This window comes from Myotis yumanensis, unplaced genomic scaffold, assembly GCF_028538775.1.
Source record: "Myotis yumanensis isolate MYYU_CA2020_CCGP unplaced genomic scaffold, mMyoYum1.0.hap1 SCAF_4, whole genome shotgun sequence".
NCBI classification, from domain to species: Eukaryota; Metazoa; Chordata; class Mammalia; order Chiroptera; family Vespertilionidae; genus Myotis; species Myotis yumanensis.
Genome location: NW_027223755.1, coordinates 57,315,061 through 57,337,112, shown reverse-complemented (window position 1 = coordinate 57,337,112; position 22,052 = coordinate 57,315,061). Strand labels below are relative to the sequence as shown.

The following is a 22,052-nucleotide window of genomic DNA, read 5'->3' as shown; positions in this document are numbered from 1 at the left end:
AACTGCCCAGACACCTTTGTTCACCTTAACAGACATGACAGGTGCCTGTGATACCATGGACACACATTTAGATCATCATGGTTCTAAGTTAGTCTCCATAGGAATTCTCCTCATCTTAAAAATTATAATAATTCATTCACTTTCGAGAATTCTATGTAAATTTATTCCTCTGTCAAAAAGATTATAAGTGGCTAAATACAATCTACTTTCTTCTTCATATCTTCTTCATTTAACACATATGGTCAAAAGGTAGCTAGTTTTACATTTAGGTTCCACAAGAGAGGTTAAAATGGCCAAATTTGGATCTTCCCCAAAGGATTTTAAAATGTATTTCTTTATTTTCTAATAATAGAAACACAATTGTAACTAACATAAACTTTATAATTTGCATGAGCTGTGAATATCTGAGCATATGTTTAATCATAATACCTATCTTAACTTTAGGTATTTGCATAGTGAAGTTTTCTGGTGAACTGTAGGTAAATATGATTGTGTTTATGCAGAATACAGATCGATTATTCATATGATGAGGCACAGGTCAGATGTGAATTAGACTCATTATTTTTCCTTTATTTCCACAGGCTCCCTCCAATAAGTAACTATTTATTCATTCTCCCACAGCAGCTTTCTCCTGCTGACAGATTAGGCATCTCTGCACTTAACTTTCAAAAGTTTAGTTCATAAGGACTTAAGTTATTTGCTCAACTATTTATTTAACAAGAGCCCAGGTTATCAAATTTTCAATCCATTAAACATAAATCATGAAATCATTGTGTATAGTTTAATAGAATTATTTAATTGAAGGATTGTAATTTCATGTACATGCAGGGACCAAGTAGATAAATGAATTGGAATAAACACACATTGTGAAGCGAGATGAAACAATTGTTACTTAATGCCTCCTAATCATTACTATCAGAGTAGGTGAGTTTGGTATTAACAGATCTTATGATATTGAAAATAAAGTTGTATTACTGGCACTTAATTGTGTGTGTGTGTGTGTGTGTGTATTTAATTTGATCCATTTTGCTGGAAAACAAAAGTCTTCTAGAAGTTATATTCATCACTAGTGTACCAGCTAATAATGACCTGAATATTATTTTTCTTTAAATATTTAAGTGATAAACAATAAACCATTTAAAATGTCTGCTTCACAAAGTTCACTTTACACACAACTGTTCAATATTATAATATATACATCAAAGCAATATTTTCCGGAGATACTTATTATATACTATTATAATTATAAAAGTGATTGCATAGATATTTATTTATCTAAAAAGAGATAGACCTACACAAATAATTGTTTTAGCCTTGAAAAATGTGTAATACCATTTCCCTTTGATTCTTTTATGATGAATTGCAAATAATACAAAAAGACGGTTGGTTAAGTTAAAAAAGAAATTAAGTGGATGGTTGGATTGGGCAACATGAAAAAAGAAAGTTAATAAGAGAGCAGAAAGAAATTGGCTAACACAGATATGAGAGACTTAGAAAGTACCCTAAGATTAAAAAATTATGACCCAAAACAATATACTCTCTAGATAGTGACAGAGAGAATTGCTTTGGAAGTGACCACCATTCAATAGGAGAACAGTTTGGGGTAGGTAATATTTGGGGTAGGTAATAGTTATTCTATTTCTACCAGACAGTTCCTCCCAGTGCCACTGAGCATGGAAACACAGGGAAAGTAGAACACAGAAAATATATCACTAGGTAATAAGGTGGGACTTTGAGGACTTCCCAAAACATGTGAGGAATAGTGTATCTGTTTCTTTTCAGGGGTCTTTGCAGAGGGAATAAAACAGCAAGAGTTAGGACTATAAACCAAATGAGATAAGGTTTAAAAACAATTAAAACGTGGACTATGAGCAATTGAAGTCCCATTCCAAATTGGAGTATATTGGACTAGCAGTTGTTAAAAGATATCTCAGAGAACATTTCAAATGGATATTATAATTGAAGAATATTTGACTAACAGTGTGTAAGAACTGTCTTTTCAAAGACATTTATATTTAAATAGAGCTCAAATACTAAATGCAAACAAAACTGTAAGTGGTGGGGTTAGATAGTGGGGAAGAACTGAGAATGGCAATGATGGGATTTTCCTGTTGTTCCAGAAATTATATTTATAATTGTATATGGTACCTATAGTCAAGATCACCCCTCTGTTAATATTACATTTGCTTATTATGGATGAAAAACAAAACACAAAGTAACAGAAGGACAATGAATATACATACTGAACAAAAATCAGTGAAGCTTTATGCATATTTATATGAGCAAAATGAATTAATTTAGAATAAATTTTTTAAAACTAGATATTTTGTCCAGAAAAAAAATAAAAAAGACTGAGTTGCCTAGTGATGAACAACTAAATTTTCATGAACATGTCTCTTGTTTTTCCTGATCATTGACTCATAGGTAAAAGGCTTTCATGAATAATTCTCAGTATATTGTAAGGTCATTAACAAGAATTTCAACCAGCCCATCTGCATCTGTGATGATTTTATGTGCCAACTTGATTAGTCCATAGTACCCAAATATTTAGTTAAATGCCAGTCTAGATGTTGGTGTGAAGGTGTTTTTTTAGTACAGAGTAACTTTTAAATGCAAAATTTTTGAGTAAAGCAGTTTATCCTCCATAATCTGATGGGCCTCACCCAGTAAACTGAAGGCTTTAAGAAAATAATAGATTGAGGTTCCTAAAGAAGAGGGATGTCTGCCTCCAGATGTCCTCAGAGTTGAGCTACAATATTAACTCTTTCTTCTTCCAGCCTACCACCTTATCCTACAATTGGGAAGTGCCAACCTCCACAATTACATGATCAGTTCCTTAAAATAAATCTCTCTTCTCTGTATTTACACACATCTTATGGTTCTGTTTCTCTGGAGGTTCTGGACTAATACACCAACAATTCCATTGTTAAAATGCCATGGGTACTAACAAGAAACAACTGGAACTTGAAATTAAAATAAAACACATTTATGTTAGCACTCAAAAAATAAAATACTTAGGTGTAAATCTAACTAAACATATGCAAGAGCTGTATGATGAATACTGACAAAGTCTGATGAAATGAATCAAAGAATAACTAAATAAATGAAGAGATTATCCATGTTCATGATAGGAAGGCAATATTGTTAAGATGTCACTTTTTTTCAACTTGATCTACAGATTCAACTATTCCAAGTTATTTTGAAGATATTGACAAACTGATTTTAAAGCTTATATTGAGACAAAAGATACAAAGTAGCCTACATAATAGGGAAGGAGAACAGTTGGAGCACTGAAACTACCAGATTTTAACTCTTATTATAAAGTTAAAATAATGAAGACAATGTGATTATTTGTGAAAGAATACACAAATAAATCAGTGGAACAGATAAAGTCCCAGAAATAAACCCATCCAAGTGTATTCAACTGATCTTTGGGAAAGAACAAAGGTAGCACAATGCAGATAACATTGTCTTTTCAACAAATGGTCCATAAACAACTAGATAGCCACGCAAAAAAAAACAACAAAAAAACAAAAAAAAACAAAACACAAAAAACAAAACCTAGACATATAACTTACACTCTTCACAAAAATTAAATCAAAATACATGGTAGACATAAAATAAAATGGGAAATTATAAAACTCCCAGAAGATAACAGGTGAAAAAATCTAGATGACCTTGGGTTGACTATGACTTTTTAGATTCATCAAAGGCAAGATGAATGTAAGGATAATCAATAAACTAGAAGAGTTAATCAAATTTGAAATGTCTGCTCTGTGAAAGATGCTGTCAAAATAATGAGAAGATAAACCATGGGCTGAAAGAAAATATTTGCAAAACATATGTGATAAAGGACTTTATCCAAATATATACAAAGAACTCTTCAATTCAGCAGTAACAAAATGAAAAACCCAATTTAAATTGGGCGAAAGATCTCAATAGGCTTCTCACCAAAGAAGATACACAGATGGCAAATAAGCATATGAAAAGATGTTTCAAACCATATGTCCTCAGGAAAATGCAAATTAAAACAACAATGAGATACCACTAAACACCTATTTAATGGTCAACATTCAAAATACTGAAAATACCAAATGCTGGTGAGGATGTAGCACAACAAGAACTCTCATTCATTGCTGGTGAGATGGAAAATAGTACAGTTACTTGGAAGGCAATTCAGGTTTCTTCAAAGCTAACCATAGTCTTACCATCAATCTGACCAGCGACTATACTCATTTGGTATTTACCCAAATGAGTTGATAACTTAAGTCAACACAAAACAACTTCACATGGATGTTTATAGCAGCTTTGTGATTGCCAAAACTCAGAAGTAACCAAGAGTTCCTTCAGGCATTTGGATAAATACTGCAGTATATCCATAATATGGAATATTATTCAGCATTGAAAAAAAGTGAGCGCTTATGCCATGAAAAAAATACGGAGGGATTTTAAAAGCATATTATTAAGTAAAAGAAGCCAATATAAAAGGGTTACATACTGTATAATTACAACTATATGACTTCTGGAAAAGGCAAAACTGTGGAGTCAGTAAAAAGATCAGTGTTTGCTAAGAGTCAGTGGGGAAGGAGAGCAGAGCACAGAGGATATTTAGAACAGTGAAACTACTCTGTATAATGCTTTTAAGTTATTACACATCTAGCAAAGTCCATAGGATGAATGTAAAATACCAAGAGTGAACCCTAAAATAAGCTATGGACTGTGGGTGACAATGATGTGTCAATGTAGCTTCATTGATTTAACAAATGTACTGCTCTGATATGGGATGTTGATAGTGGGGGAAGCTGTGTATGTTGGAGGTGAGGGTAGATGGTAAGTCTCTGTACTTTCTGCTCAATATGCTGTAAATCAAAAACTGTTCTAAAAGTAGTTTATTAAGAAAAACCGTCATGGGCCATTAAAAACCCCACTATGAAACTCCAAATGTCTACCCACTTATTTCTAGCTAAAGTTGAGGGCACAGGCCGAAATTAAAACATGATTTACATTAAGTTGAAAGATAAAGCAGCATTTTAAAAGCAGCTGCCATTATTTTCATTATTTATTCATAGGGTACTGTGTAATTGCAGAATTGTGCTGAATAAAGACAAATGTGTGCTCTTTATTGAAGAACTTACAGTACAAAGATAGAATGGAAATTTAGGAACAACTTGAATTTTTCAGGATCATCAAAATAGGCATTCTAATGGAAAGACGTGAACCCAAAAGATGCTTGTGTGGATGGATATGTTTTCTTACACAACGTTTATATTTATGGTTCTTATGCCTAATTGCCTATTGAGAAGAACCAGACTGTCCTCGATTTGGACCAAGTGTTGGCCTGTATGCTTTTTATTAACTTGGCAAATACAGATGCATATTTCATGAATCTAATAATATTAGACAAATGACACTAAAATACACTCTAAACACTAAAGTGTTCAAATATGGGAAGTGGAAGCTCTTGAGTCTTACCGATCCATTATCAATCATTCAGAAGTGTTTACCTCAATCTAAAAGGTGCCATGCTTATGGAATTTAGAAATAGCAGCATTATAGAATTCAGGCATTCATTCCGGCCCCCCCCCCCCCCCCTTCTAGAAGTTTAAATAAGTTTTCTGTGTTCCTATAACTAGTACTTGGTGTGCTTTTCTTCTGCTGTTGGTGTGTTTGTTTTGTTCTGTTAGGGCCAGAGGAACAGTTTCCCCTAATTTAACTTAAAGCTTCATACAGGAATCAAACCCACTTTCCTCTGGCAGATTTTCTTGTTGCAACTCTCCCATTAGAGGAGACAGCTTGGCATTGTGGAGCTGTAGAATATTCATTCTGAAACCTTTGTCCCACTCCTCTTCCTTTCGACTTTCTATTCCCACAGGACTGAACTACTCCACAGTTCCCCAAAGCACCGGCTCTTTCCTCTGCTTGTGATGTCCTAACCTCCCTCTGTCTGGCTTACTCCTTAGCCTTGCAAACCCCAATTTATCTGTGCCCTCCCTCGGGAAGCTCACCTTCCTTGCTGCCCAAAACTGAAACACTACCTCTGCTTCTACTCAGTAGCTTTCCTAGATGCCATGTACAAGCTTCAAATGCTGCTGTTACTCATGGTGCCAGATTGCAACTTATTTGTTTTACAATCTGCCCCCACTCTGAGTGAGTGAACTTCATGTCTGGCTGGATGCTATATTTTAATCATCTGTATGTTCAGATGTCTTCCATATTGCCTGGCTTTTAGTACTTGCTCAAGATATGTTGGATAAATTTAAGTGATGCACATTACACTATCACCATCAGTGAGTGGCGTTTTATTTAAAATCCAAAATTTATTTGTTCCCTGTTTCAAAATCAAAAGTTCACCTAAGAGAATTTAGCATCCTAACCAGGCATTGCCCATGTCCTCCCCTTCTAAGTTTCCTTTTTAACTTAAATAAGCGTTTTCTTTACTGCAGTTTCTCCAAGTTAAGAAGTCAGTGTGATAGAGATGCATTAATGCAAGGGAGATTTGCCTCAACATCAATAAACTCGAAAGGCTCCCAGCAGACCACTTGTAGTGTCAATAAAGGCTCATAATTACTTGCTCCTTTGAGCATTTTAGACCCAACCCCCTAGTTCCCTAGTTTGTTCTGCTGTGAATAGAGGCTGGTTCTTAACTTCCCAAACCTTAGGCAAAGAATGTCAGACATTGGTGAGGACCTGGTTTCCTATTACGAAAAGCAGCTAGATGTTATTATTATTTTAAGCTGTCCAGGGACTGATAACTCATAACTCCTTTTCCTGCTCTCCTCCAGCATAGGATGGGTGGTGGGCCTCACCACTTCTGGTTTGCAGAGGTGTAAACCCCAGGGGCAAGGGTGGATGACTGCTACAGCTGCTGTAGGCCAGGTACAAAAGGTCACCAGGGTGGAAAGCCCCAGGTGGCTAGCAAAGGACAAAATGTAGGGTGGGACCTCACCCTGGGTGACCTTTCCTCCTCTAGCTTATTGCTGCTGGTCTTGCGGTTTGGAGCCCCTGACCTTTCCCCCTTAGAGATAACATCTAAGCCTCAGTTGTATTTCAGCTCAAGACCCAGAGAAGCAACAAAACCAGTGACTGCTGATGTGAGGACTAGCTGCATGGAATAATGACCCCCTGCCCTGGTGCCAGCCAATCAATCAGTGGAGACCACAGCCCTGAATAGACACACCTGGGAGGGTGCTGAATATTCTATTAAGATCTTTCCCTGGGACCTCCCCTAAAATCTCTACCTTTAAAACCCTTAGGATGGAGGACCCAGTGCGCTCTCCCTCCAGGGAGCTGGCCCATGCCCTCCTCTCCCCCTCTCTGCCCCAGGCACATTACCATTAGCTTCCTCACTCCCAACTTCCAAGGGCCCGTCCTTTACCTTCATAATCTGTATCCTAAGAATCACTTCTTCTACCTCTGTAATTTACTAAACAAATGTCCTCTTACAGTTTGGGTCTTGCTCTGAATTCTTTCCCAACCAGAACCCAAGTACCCAGGTTGTGAAACCTAGGTTTGGTCTGACCCCACAGGTCAGACACCTGGTACCCTTCCTGCCACCTACAAAAGAGCCATTGCTCAACCTGAAGGAACAAAAATTTCAATTGACAAGTTAGGGCTGGGGGGAGGGGGGAAGAACTTGGGATCCTTGCCTGTACATTGGTGAAAATCCTGGGCTCCAGGCACTGTCTCCTGCCAGGGGTGTGGCCCAAAGGACAGTGGAGAAACACTCAGACTGCGGACTGGAACCGAGGACTGGAAAAATGCCCCTGCATTAGAAGTAAGGAAACAGTTGGAGGGAGGAGAGGGTGAAAATCAGAGGATAAATACTTATTGAAACTTTTGAAGAAGAGCCCCTTCCTTCCTTCCTTCCTTCCTTCCTTCCTTCCTTCCTTCCTTCCTTCCTTCCTTCCTTCCTTTCTTCCTTCCTCCCTTCCCTTCCTAACTTCTTTCCTGTTTTCCTTCAAGTGTATTTTTTTTTAAGTTCTTTGGTGATTGCTTTTTCTCAGAATCCTGTTTCTCCTCAATGAAATTTAAGAGGGGTTGACGTTTCCTTGACTTAGGTGAGGAGTTTCCGAATGACAATGAAAGGGAGTCACGTAAATATCCATAACGTGCCTAATGTCATCATTTGTTTCCTACAGGATCCTGAGTGGGGGTCATCCGCCACCCCCCTGAGGGGTAATAGGCTGTTCGGTGCGTGTGTGTATTTATACTTTCCAGATTGAGCTATGCACGGTTTATAAAACGTCCTCTTTCTACTCTTTCATCCCCGACCTCCCCCCGCCCCCCCCCCCCCAAGTCACTCTATTTGAGGGGCATGCGGATGCCTAAGTGCGCGCATGTGTGTGTTTTCAAAAGCTTGGAACATGCGAACCCTTCTTGCAACACACCCCTTCTTTATCTGTACAATTTCGCCACCAGGAAGCCTCTCTAATCTGTCCGTAGCAGAAGCGCCCTCTCCACGCTCTACGGACGGGCGCCCTCAGCGCCTCCCAGTCCTGCGAGCTTCGGGGTTCTGGGGCTGCCTGCCTCGCTCTCCCCGCAGTGCAGGAGGGCTGGCTCCCGTGAGTGTGAGTGTGAGTGTGTGTGCGTGTGCATGCACGGCCAGGAGCTTGTAGGCTTCCTCTCCCCGCACAGCGCAGGCAGCGCCTGCAACGCTACTCTCCGAGCAGCCGTGGGCAACGCGAGGCGGCAGCAGCCTCCGCCTCCTCCGCTGGTGATTGGTTGGTTTTGCTCATCATTTCCCTGCTAGGAAAAGGGAAGGGCCAGTGACGCCCCCGAGCCCAGCTGCAGAAGCGGCCGTCTCCTTCAAAGCACAAGGTGTCTAGTCTTTAAAGAAATCTGAGCCCCAGGGAAGCAGCGCGGAGCGACCCGGCGGGGCTGGCGCGAACCGCGAGGGAGAGCGCAGGGCTGCGCTCCGGCACGGGGGTGAGCGTGGCCACGGTGGACCCCCGCGACCTGCGCCGGAGACCCCGGCTCCACGCTCTCCTCGCATTTTACAGATAACGCCCCCCACCTCCGGCGACTAAATCTCCCAACACGGAGCTTTTCTATCCAGAGAAGGTGCCGGAACCGGGGCAACCACTACTGTCCCAGGCACCCAAGATGCGGTCCGTTAGGAAGAGGTGGACGATCTGCACGATAAGTCTGCTCCTGATCTTTTATAAGACAAAAGAAATAGCAAGAACTGAGGAGCACCAGGAGACGCAACTCATCGGGTAAATGCAAAGCTTCATTTCAGGATATGATTATTATTATTATTATTTTTAAAAAAAGTCAAGCCAGGAATGAGATGTGGCTGTAGACAATAGAGTGAAGGCTGGGGTCCTCTGTGTGTTCCTAGGAGCGTGCGTGTGTTTAGTCTCGGGAATTAAATAACAAAGGCAGTTGCCGAGGTGTGCGTGCTTCGCTAGGCGTGTTCCCGGGAAGAGTTCAACTTGCTGTGGGGTGGCCGTGACAGTTGTGTTGGCGGCGGGGCTCGCACGCCAAAGGGGAAGTCACTGCAGAAGTGTCAACAAAGAACGTGTGCCCTTGTCCCTTTAATCCGCGGGCAGAACTCAAGGGAGACGTCTTTATTCGCCATCTGGTTGCCCTCCCTTCTGTATCTTATCACTGTGGCGATGCTAGGGAAAGCTGGCTTTCCGAAGGGCTGAAGTTACAGCCCGGAAAGCAGGAAATGTGCCTGCACTCGTTACTCTTCTTTGGCGTGGGGTAGATCTGCTTATCTCAGTTTGAATGAGAAACTCCAGTACAACCAAGGATACTTTCTTACTTGCTCTTCTGTTGATAAAACACAGGGGCGTCATGGGTACTGTAGCTTCAAACAGACTATATTTCTGCCCTTTTTTTCTTTCTTTCTTTAAGTTTGTCTAGTTGAGTTCAAAATCTTCCTCCACCCCAGTAAGTTCTCTAAATATCACACTTCCTTCCTCCTTACCCCTGGCCTCTGTCTCTTTGAAGTTTACCCAGCGGGGTAGCTGCAACTTTGTGTTGCTTTACAAGGCTTGGAAGCGTTTGCTGAGGATATGAACCTGGTTGTCAAAGGACTGTGTTCAAAGTCCTGTTTTCGGAAATCCTCCCTCCTCCGGAGGCGTCCGCTGTGGGAAACTACACACTGGCCCCTGGCAGAGATGCCCGCTTTGCCCGCTCGGTTTTTATTTCCCTCGGCATTTATTAAAACGAAGATAGAATCCTTGCCCCGCTCCCCCTGTGTGTGTGTGTGTGTGTGTGTGTGTGTGTGGCATAGGACTGCTAAAACGTGCACAGGCACGCGAACTTCATGCACTCCATTTGTTCATATTCCTTCTCCCTAAGTAAGGAGCATTTAAGTGAACAAGACTCAGGCTTACCCTGAGGGAAGTAATTACTATTTTATAGGAAACTAAGATAGCCAGAAGCACAGCCGAATGGAACTGGAAGATGATGAAAAAGCTAATAAGGAATGGCCTGGATGGTCGCAATGCATCAACAAACCTATAAGTGGGTCTGTTCTTGGGGGGAGCGGGGCCACGCTGAACTGTGTGATGAGGTCGTTTGCACATGGAGTGGGTGGGTTGCATATGAGACCGAGCTCAGTTGTCAGGAAAGGAGGACCTCGGGCGGGGGTGGTGGGCTTCCCTGGCCGACCTGCGCTTCCCAGGCAGACAAAGGGGTCTTTCGGAAGGTGGTGAACCAGCGCGTGGGGGCGAGGCGGATGCTGGGGTGTGGGGGAGGCTCTTTGTTCCCTCTGGGCCGGGCCGGTGGGCTCCGAAGACAAGCCTGAGCCCAGACAAAGCGGCCAAGCCTCGCCGGGACTCAGAGTGCGGGCCCACCGCTGGGCGACCCCGGGGAGCAGGAGTGGGCGGGGCGGGCGAGGCGCGGGGAGGCGCCACAAGCTGCCCAAACGCCCGCCCCGGGCCTCGGGCGGGAAGGAGGCGCGCACCGGGGTCGGGTCCCAATGGGGGAATAACGGACCTAGCACGGTCCTCACGTCAGGGGCGATGTCGCTCCCGGGGCCCTCCCCGGACCCCGCGGACCGGTGGGCGCTGCCCAGGACGCTGGGCGGAGGGGGCGGGCCGGCCGGGCGCGGCGGTTAGGTGCTGGGCTGGGCTCACATCGCACCCTTGGCGGGGTGCGCGGCGGTCTCTTCCCGGCTCCCCTGAGTAAGCTGGGACTGGCGCTGGAGTGGATCACTGGGAAGCGAGGTGTACACGAGGTGTCACCCCTCCTCCCCAGAGCTGGCCGCGAGGGTGGGAGAATGATGAGAAGACGGGGAAGCCTCTTGCAGGAATCCGGTCCCTTTAAAAGAGCATCACTTTTCTTGCTCCCCCGCCACCCTGCTCCTCCTCCTTAATTAAAACCCGCAATTACCGGTGTGCGGGGCGCGGTGCAGTGCCTCGCAGCCACGGGCTTCCCGGAGACCTTGGAGGTGGCGCTGCCAGCGGCAGTGCCAGGACAGCCAGGACCTGTAAGCGCTCCCCCCTTTCTCTTGAGGATAAAGTGTTCAACAGAAACGCCTGTGGTGTTAGTTCATGACTGCGTTTTCAACTCCCAGACAGTGCTTCAGGTGGAGGGCTGGACGCATCAAAAGATCACTTCCTTGATTCTCTACCCAAGCCACGTGGAGGGGCTAGTTTCCAGAGGAGTAAACTAGAGTGGTGGTTTGGCCCTCGCGCCAGGACCTGTATGCTAAAGTGGGGTAAGGGAGGCAGTGTCTGACCTTTGGGGGGCACTGCGTGCCTTCTGAGTAGGCTGAGTAGATTCAATGAAGGCCATTCCATATTCCTCATATCTTAGGGCAGCCCCCTAGATTCATAATTAGCTTACTTGCTACCATTTTTCAATAGGCAGGCAGTTTCGTTGTCTATTGGACTTCTGCGTTTCTTAACTGCAAGGCCCCTCTAGAATCAGTGCAGCGCTGCTCTCATGCACCAGGCTGAGGAGGCATTCCGCGTAGAAGGAGGGAGAACACCAGCACAACTTTCCTACCAACCATCCACATTTTCATCTGTCGACAGGAGTACTAGCAGCATGTTTTTTCTAAGGGACTGTTTGAGAATAGATCAAGTAATTATTGGGCATTTAAAACGGAAATCCCCTTCTAGGCAAACCTATTAATAAAGTGGAACTCAAAGGGCATGAAGTGGTCTGTGCTTGATGAACATTTTTTTCTTAATGGGAAAATGACACTTGCCTTGCAATTGGCCCAGGATTTCACTGACCCTGTGAGTGCTCTTTGGGTGTCATTGGAAACGTGTTACCTTACGTGTCCTACAGATAACAATGTATGTGTGTACGCTTATTGAGTGCGATAATGTATTTGAGAGTATGTCAGAAACTTTAATATCATTCAAATATTTGTTTTGATTGTTATTCTTTAAAATGTGCCACATGCCATTTTCCTGGTTGACCACAAGTGAACTTTAACTTACATTTCTTATCATCTAGAGCAGTGGTTCCCAAACTTATTTGGCCTACCGCCCCCTTTCCAGAAAAAAATATTATTCAGCGCCCCCTGGAAATTAATTTTTTAAAAATTTTAATAGCAATTAAACAGAAAGATATATGTATTAATGTTTCTACCTTTTTCGTAAAATATAGTAAAGAAAGGTGTAAATTAGAAACGTTGAAGTTTGAAATTATGAAACTATTTATTGAACTCAGAATAGAAAGGTAATACAAAAAAAGTTAAAACAAATGCACCTGTGGCCATCACCGCCCCCCCTGGATCGCTGCAGCGCCCACCAGGGGGCGGTAGCGCCCACTTTGGGAATCACTGATCTAGAGATCTTTTTAATTTGACTGTGTACCTTGTGTTGTCTTACCAGTATTAGTTCTGAAACTTTTAACTGAATTGATTGTGCAGATAAGCATTCCTACTTAGACTACGATCATTGTCAGCAAAGTTCCTTCCAGGGTGTCCTAGGGTAGGACACACTCTTGTAAATCAGGAAACTCAAGGTCTGCACGTCCCTTCACATGTCCCCTTTGGAGCTCTGCTAACAACCATCAAGCAGGGAGTTGAGGTAGGAAGTACATTTCTCATCTTTATTTTTAGTTGTTTGGCACTAAGGTAATGAAAACAGAAAACTGACTGCTGTTTGTGTTCAGGCGTACTTGGATGCAAATTCTTTTCTTTTAAATGATTTTCAAAATTTTATATTAATGAGGAGATTTAACCTAGTCCAAAGGAAACACATTCATTTCAATAAACAAATCATGAAGAATTTTTCAGTAGAGGTGAATTCAGGGTTAGTGGGATCTAATTTCATGAAACTAAATTAATATGTCTTATATTCTACAGAATTAATAAATTGTAGTGATGCCTGACAACTCATATTTCAAATGGAAAAATATTTTTAAGTATTAGTAACCTAACTATTGATTAGTTTCTGTCACTAGCATTGCATAGATGAACATCTAGGAGGGCTTCTCTTAGCTTCATACAAGCAGGAAAACTTACATATATTGCTTTATGCTACATTATTTCCTTGATGTGTCTTGTAGTTTTCCTTGTGGAGGTACATGTTGAATCTTACTGTATATAGCCCTATGCCAGTGATGGCGAACCTATGACACGCGTGTCAGAGGTGACACGCGAACTCATTTTTTTGGTTGATTTTTCTTTGTTAAATGGCATTTAAATATATAAAATAAATTTCAAAAATATAAGTCTTTGTTTTACTATGGTTGCATATATCAAAAAATTTCTATATGTGACACGGCACCAGAGTTAAATTAGGGTTTTTCAAAATGCTGACACGCGGAGCTCAAAAGGTTCGCCATCACTGCCCTATGCAAATGTTTTCAGCACAGCTGTTCAGCAATCATGTCTGATATGGAATGAGAAACTAGTAGAGGGGGTGGTAATATCCTTGCATGCACGGGAAGGAAAAGCCTTTTCTAAGATAGAATGCTACCAAGTCACAAGTAAAAAATCCCTTGGGGCCCATTTAACATTATACAAAGAAATTTGCTTCAGAGCCTCAGATTGCACTAAGTCAGGCCCTCTCACACAGGAATTTCATTGACTTCAAAAAGTTAACTAGTTGCAGCTGTTTGCATTCAATGATTAAAAACCTGAAATGTGGCTTATCACCAATTTAAATGAAAATAATTCAAATGGAATAGTAACATAGTAGCATTTCATTAATATAAATCTGATTTAAACTTTAACCACCCCCTTTTTAAAATCTGAGAGGTCCTGAAAAGGCTCCACACAGCTAGGTACATCATAACAATCATTCTGCCATGTAAAAATGTATCAATAGCAATCTTCCATAGATATTTTAAAATGTCAGCCTGTGCATATTTTTACTTCTCCCACAAAAGTTTATTGGTGAAAATAATTATCATAATCATAGCAATCTATGGTTAGAAAAAGATGATATTGACAGGCCAGTTATTAACAAGATGAAGATTGGAAAGATTCCTACCCCTGGAAATGGTAAAAGTTTGTGTCATACCCTTAAAGGCATACCTACAAAAGTGTGAAGATTAACTTCTGTGTATATCCACATTTTCATTCATATGTAGTTATTATCAGTATATATATAATGTAAAAACTGACTTCTGGGCCACTGAGTAATAAATTGTTCCCTCTGTTTTCTTGCATCCTAAATGACCTCTATGAAACCGTCACTATTAGCCATATATAGGCATGCCAATGTATCATTTTCATCAGTAAGATAGTTTAAATATTATTTTTTACAGAGTTCTAAATTTTACAGTGAGTAGTTACATGTGATGCCTTGAGTTGCTTCAAATTGGAAGTACATGTTTAAAAAAGAATGCAGACCAAAATACCAAACTATAAACCTCCAATTACAGAATTCATCCAACAGCTGTCACACAAGCAGTGTTTCCATTGATAGTAGGAGAGGATTGCCTACGTAACAAACAGATTTAGGCTTTCTGATTGAGCAAATAGTTATGCTATTTTTTAAATTATACTTTGAGAGTCTAAAAACTTAAAAGGTAATATATAAAGAAATAAATGCAGATGTTGAAAAGGTTATGCAATAACAGGTGGCTTTCAGATTCTCTAAGTCTGGCTTTACATCTATAAAGTACCAAGAAAATAGTTTAAACAATGATCTAGTCTGCTATTAATGTTCCAATGGCATAAATGTAATCAGAGATACCTGTCACCATCATCATTATTTCCAGCCCCCCTGCCACTACCATGACACATGGGATACTTGATTGACACTACTGATTGAAGGGAGTAGCAGTGTTAATTTCTTTAATGTACAAGAAAATACCAGTAATAATGACTACTCAATGAGTTTTCTCTCCACTACAGTCTCTGTCTCCCTACCACCATCAACTATCAGGAAAGTGTCTCTTGTTGAGATGACTCAAAGTAATCTTAGCAAGTAGCACGTTAATAGTGCTTTATAAATTACTTTCACATTCAGAGTCCCACATAATTCTCACAAAGTCATTGCACATTAGATAATTTTATTGCAGTTTCACAAGTTAAGATAAGGATTTAGTGGCCTAGAAAGAAAATATTGTCCAAGGTCATACAGGCTAGCAAGTGATAGAATCACCAACATATCCAGATCACCTGATATCCCAAGGTCTTCTTACTACAAAACAAAAGCTCTTTCCATTATGTGTATATGCCTTCTGTGAAAATAAAATTACAGTCTTGAGAGTCACAAGTATACAGATGCAGAGGAACTGGAAAAACATCCTGTCTCTATTGTCTAAAACAGTGGGGAAGAATGGGCTAAACTGGAACAGGGCTTTGATGAGAATTTATTTTTTTCTTTAAATATCACAAAGACCTTTACATTTAATTTTTCAGGATTCTTTTTTTTTTAATCTAGATAACATTGGCTTTTATTGGTTAACAAGGGTTCATGTTGGTATATAATATCATGTAAGTTTCAGGTGTTTAACATTATAGTTTAACATATGTGTACACTACAGCGTGCTCACTACCAAAGGTCTAATTTCCATTTGTCACCATATAATTGACCACTTTTACCCATTTCATTTTCCTACTACCCATCCATTCTGCTAACCACCAATGAGTTTGTTTTTACTTTGTTTTGTTTAAATTTTCTTCTTTCCACATATGAGTAAAATCACATGGTATTTTTCTTCCTCCATCTGACTTATTTCACTTAGCATAATACCTTCAGGATCCATTCATGTTGTCTTGAATGTCAAGATTTCATATTTTTCATGGCTAAGTAGTATTCTAGTGTGTGTGTGTGTGTGTGTGCGTGTGTGAGAGAGAGAGACAGAGAGAGAGAGAGAGAGAGAGGAGAGAGAGAAAGAGAGAGAGAGAGAGAGAGAGAGATAATATCACATCTTTATTCATCTGTGCATAGACACTTAGGCTATTTTCAAAACTTCTGTATTTTATTTTATATTATTTTATTTTAATAATTAAATCTTTATTGTTCAGATTATTACATTTTTTCCTCTTTTTTTCCCCCATAACTCCCCTCCTCCCAGTTCCCACCCCACCCTCTGCCCTCACTCCCCACCCACTGTCCTCATCCATAGGTGCATGATTTTTGTCCAGTCTCTTCCTGCATCTCCCACACCCCTTTCCCCCCCAAGAATAGTCAGTCCATTCCCTTTCTATGTTCCTGATTCTATTATAATCACCAGTTCATTCTGTTCATCAGATTATTTATTCACTTGATTCTTAGATTCACTTGTTGATAGATGCGTGTTTGTTGTTCATAATTTGTATCTTTACCTTTTTCTTCTTCTTCCTCTTCTTAAAGGATACCTTTCAGCATTTCATATAATACTGGTTTGGTGGTGATGAACTCCTTTAGCTTTTCCTTATCTGTGAAGCTCTTTATCTGACCTTTAATTCTGAATGATAGCTTTGCTGGATGAAGTACTCTTGGTTGTAGGTTCTTGGTATTCATCACTTTGAATATTTCTTGCCACTCCCTTCTGGCCTGCAAAGTTTCTGTTGAGAAATCAGCTGACAGTCGTATGGATATTCCCTTGTAGGTAACTGACTGTCTTTCTCTTGCTGCTTTTAAGATTCTCTCTTTTTCTTTTGCTCTTGGCATTTTAATTATGATGTGTCTTGGTGTGGTCCTCTTTGGATTCCTTTTGTTTGGGGTTCTCTGCGCTTCCTGGACTTGTAAGTCTATTTCTTTCACCAAGTAGGGGAAGTTTTCTGTCATTATTTCTTCAAATAGGTTTTCAATATCTTGCTCTCTATCATCTTCTGGCACCCTCACAATTCGGATGTTGCTACGCTTGAAGTTGTCCCAGAGGCTCCTTACACTATCTTCGTATTTTCGGATTCTTTTTTCATTTTGCTTTTCTGGTTGGGTGTTTTTTGCTTCTTCGCATTTCAAATCTTTGACTTGATTCTTGCGCTCTTCTGGTCTGCTGTTGGGAGTCTGTATAATATTCTTTATTTCAGTCAGTGTATGCTTAATTTCTAGTTGGTCCTTTATCACACCATCGAGGGTCTCATTAGATTTCCTGTACATCTCATCAAGTTTATCGACAGACTCTAGAGGCCTCTTGAGAGACCTCAAAAGTGTGGTTTTGAATTCTATATCCAGTAGCCTGCTTTCCTCCGGTTCTGTCCTTTGTGGCCTGTTTCTTTGTCTCAGCATTTTTTTATGCTTTGCTGTGTCGATAGAGTGGCTTTCCGTGTTAAGTGTCCCAATTACCTGAGGTAGACACTCTTGGTGCACCCCCTTGTGGTCTTTGTGCGCAGTCTTGTTGTAGTTAAGCCTTGATTGTTGTAGGTAATTACTACTTGACCTCCAGGCCAACTGGCTGTGAGAATCAGCTGTGTCTGCAGTGGGAGAACTTCTGTACTCTAGGGAGGTGCTAATCTAGCCTTTGCCTGAGGCTATCCAGCTAATGCCTCTGTGCAGAGCTTGGGCGGGGCGGGTCCCACGGGATCAACAGGGCGGAGGAGGGAGCAGTTATGGCTGCTCTCAGTCCATCCCCAGGGGCTCTGCCTCTCTGTCCCAGCAACCGCTACAAACCTCGGAGGGACCGAAGCCAGACAGTCCTGCTTTTCCCGTTTGAGTCTGGGTCCCTAGAGACTCGCCCTGATCTGGAGCTCAGAGTCTGAGGCTCCCTCCGGATTGAAACAGACAACCGTGCCCTCAGCCACCAGCCCGTGCCACGCACACTCCGCACCTTAGTATTTTACTTCAGTACTGCGCCCCCTCTGATTCTCGGTTCCTCCTAGTTGTAGAACTCCCACTCAGCCAGCCTTCTTGTGGTTCTGGATGATGTCCGTTCCGTCTTTTAGTTGTATTTTTGAAGTGGTTGTTCAAGGCAGCAAACTCCGGCATTAACCTATGCCGCCATCTTGGTTTCTCCCACTTCTGTATTTTAAATATGCTACTATAAACATAGAGGTGCATATATCTTTTAAAATTCGTATTTTAATATTCTTTGGATGAATAACTACAAATGGAATAGCTGGATCATATGCTAGTTCTATTTTTAATTTTTGAGAAATCTTCATACTGTTTTTTCATAGTGGCTACACTAATCTACAGTCCCACCAACAGTGTACAAGGGGTCCTTTTTCACAGCATCTTCTCTAACACTTATTTTATATAATAGCCATTTTTACAGGTGTGAGATGATATCTCACTGTAGTTCTGATTTTAATTTCCCTAAAAATTAGTACTGTTCAATGTTTTTTTATATGTCTGTTGGCCATCTGAATATCTTCTTTGGAAAAATGTCTATTCAGATGCTCTGCCCATTTTTTATTGGGTTGTTTATTTGTTTTTTGTTGTTGAATTGAATGAGTTCTTTATATATTTTGGATATTAACATTTATATAATTTGAAAATACCTTTTCCCATTCGGTAAGTTGCCTTTTCGTTTTGTTGATCGTTTCCTTTATTGTCAATGGCCTTTTCTCTATGAAATAGGCTCTATTTCAAAAAGAATAAGTGTAAATGATTGCCCTGAAAAAATCATATTCACTTAACCTTTATTATACTTTTTATCATGGTTATTTAACTCTTCTAACTTGTAGAAAAAGTTCTATTTACTGTTTGTCACTAGTTATCTAAATCAAATGTATTATGCTACTTAGACAAAAGCTTCTTATTTTCACCAAGCTGGCGTTTTTATTTTGTTTCAGAGATGGTGAATTGTATTTGAGTCGATCCCTTGTCAATAGTTCTGATAAAATCATTCGAAAGGCTGGCTCTTCAATCTTCCAGCACTCTGTGGAAGGTTGGAAAATCAATTCCTCTTTGGTCCTGGAGATAAGGTGAGTTTCTTTAATTAGGCATAATACATTTCACATCATGTTCTTGGATATGTTGGGATTGGCAAACTTATATTGAATATTTAATTTATGGTTTAAGTATGAATACTTTAATATAAGAGTGAACTGAACCAGTTCTACTAAATGTTACTCACTGAAGAATATGAAACCATAAAACTGAAATCATTATGCAGTCAGAAATTTAAGGATGAATATGTGAGTTTGAATATACTGTCTTTATAGTAATGGAATAAGATATTTAAGTGAGTACTAATGTTTAACATACTTTTCTTCACTCAATTACTCAGGATAGCCATATTTTTGTGAATTATCTTTAACTTCCCTGTTAAGTTTTCATACTGATTTTGAGAGTTTTCTCACACTAGATGAAAACAGAACTTATTCAATTCCTATTTTGCTGACAATTATAAATAAATCTGACATTTTATCACTGGGTATTTCTATATGAGCTTCTGTAATAAAAGTATCAGTAATTATATCTTAAATCAGAAAATAAATTTTCTGGAATACTGATTTATTCTTTGGAATATTTTAGGTGAAACAAGCTCTTGAAAACAAACTTGGTGCCTACATATATCCACTATATCTTACTTTCTTCAATTATAATCCTACTAGAGGCCTGGTGCACAAAAATTTGTGCACTTGGGAGGGTGGGGGGCCCCTCAGCCCGGCCTGTGCCCTCTCACAGTCTGGGACCCCTTAGGGGATGACCACCTGGTGGCTTAGGCCCATTCCCTGCTGGCAAGTGGACATCCTCCGAGGGCTCCCGGGTTGCCAGAGGGATGTATGATTGCCAGCTTTGGCCTAATCTCCTTGGGAGCGGGCCTAAGTCAGCAGGTAGTCATCCCCCTAGGGGTCCCAGACTGTGAGAGGGCACAGGCCGGGCTGAGGGACCCCCCCGAGTGCACAAATTTTTGTGCACTGGGCCTCTAGTCTATAATAATAAAAGCGTAATATGGTAATTAGACCGGATGTCCTTCCAGACGACCTTCTGGGTGAAGCCGGGGCTGTGAGGGAGGCCTGGGTCCCAGGTGCCAGAGGAAAGCCGGTGCTGGCACCTGGGGGAAGGAAGGCCTACTCGATGCACAAATTTCATGCATCGGGCCTCTAGTTGTAAATAATGCTACTATGAACATAGGGGTGCAAATATTCTTTCTGATTGGTGTTGTGGGATTCTTAGGATATATTCCTAGAAGTAGGATCACTGGGTCAAATGACAGTTCCATTTTAATTTATTTACTGTTAATCACTGCCTGAGGACATATTTTCACTGATTTTTAGAGTGGAAGGGAAGAAGGGAGGGAATGGGGGAGGGAGGGAGCAAGGGAGAAAGAAACATCAGTGTGAAAGAGACACATTGATTGGTCACCTCCCACAGGCAAGCTAACCAGGGCAGGGGATTGAACCTGTAACCCAGGTACATGCCTTTGACTGGGGAACTCAAGACCCTTTGGTCTGCAGGCTTATGCTCTAACCATTGAACTATACTGGCCAGGCCCATTTTTAATATTTTGAGGAAACTCCACACTGTTTTCCATAGTGGTTGTACCAGTCTACATTCTCACAAGCAGTGTGCTAGGATTCCTTTTTCTCCACATTGCCACCAGCACTTGTTGTTTATTGTTTTGTTGATGGCAGGTTGTCATTCTGAATGACCATCCTTTACATAATAAAATCATTGAATATTTCTAGTATTGACAAAATGCTAATTATTCATTTATTGGATAGTAATCCAGATTTTTTAAGTGCAGTTAGTGCACTTAAAAGGGTAAGCTGCTGATTTGTTTGGGTTTCTACCTACTCATTTCTTGGAGCATACCCACATACTGAATATTATATATTATAAGCAAATTAAAGAAATAATTTTCATACTCATCTTTAGAGAATGCATAGCAATTCATAGAATTAATGACAGCAAAGGCACTCACTTCATGTTAAAATATATTTGACAGAATGTCTGTTAATTAAAGAGATGGGTCAGGCAAATGTAGGAAATGTTAGAATACTTTGTTTTAAAGCTTTGGCAGTGACTGGAAAGGGAAACTGGAATCAACTCACAGCAATGTCAAGTGGTTTTATGTTTGGTTGATTTTAGTTTAGTGAGAACGTTATATATTTGTAGGTGGAGTACAGAAATGTGAAGATAAGTATAGTGTGGAGATAGATTATCAATTGGTGTCTTTTGGGTAGAATGTTGTCAGCAAGCAAGATTTATTTCAACCAGGTAGAAAAAAACTTAAAGCCAATATTAAAAATTAGGAGATTCCTTATAAAAGCAAAGATTTTCATTACTCTTGAAAATAAACATTGACAACTCTGGGTTCCATCTAAGCACTATTTGCCTGAGACAACATTAGGCAAATATATGCATATAAGTTCTTTGTTTAATCTCTCTAGTTTGACATTTTTACCCATGGAGCATCCTTCTCTCATGATACTTACCTAGTATCTTCCTCATTATCCCAGACCTTTATACCCACATTTGAATTTAGAAACCCTATACATGATGAGATAATTATGAGAAAAACAGCTACAGGATGTGGGACTCAAATGTGGTTGAGTTTAGAACAGAGTAAGGACTCATATTTCTTCGAGGTAGATTGGAAAGAGAGAAATATGGGTCATTATAAAAGGAAATATTTGTAGCATTATTCATGGTGGCCACAACTTGGAAACAACTAAAGTATCCCTCAATAGATGATTGGATAAAGAAGACATGGTACATATATACAGTGGAATACTACTCAGCCATAAGAAAAGATGAAATACTTGCAACAACATGGATCAATCTTTCATGCTTGTGAAATAC

At 40.5% G+C, this 22,052-nt stretch overlaps 1 protein-coding gene across 2 annotated transcripts in view; it reads left to right on the top strand.

The window, feature by feature from the left end:
* The first annotated feature begins 8,798 nt into the window (after nucleotides 1–8,798).
* The window catches only part of ST8SIA4 (ST8 alpha-N-acetyl-neuraminide alpha-2,8-sialyltransferase 4), an 89,036-nt gene continuing 75,782 nt past the window's right edge, over nucleotides 8,799–22,052 (top strand). For both annotated transcript variants that reach the window (XM_070412386.1, XM_070412387.1), the window contains exons 1-2: nucleotides 8,799–9,215; nucleotides 19,094–19,225. In XM_070412386.1, the coding sequence (XP_070268487.1) occupies nucleotides 9,103–9,215; nucleotides 19,094–19,225 (245 nt within the window). In that variant the 5' untranslated portion in view covers nucleotides 8,799–9,102. The remainder of the gene's footprint in view (nucleotides 9,216–19,093; nucleotides 19,226–22,052) is intronic.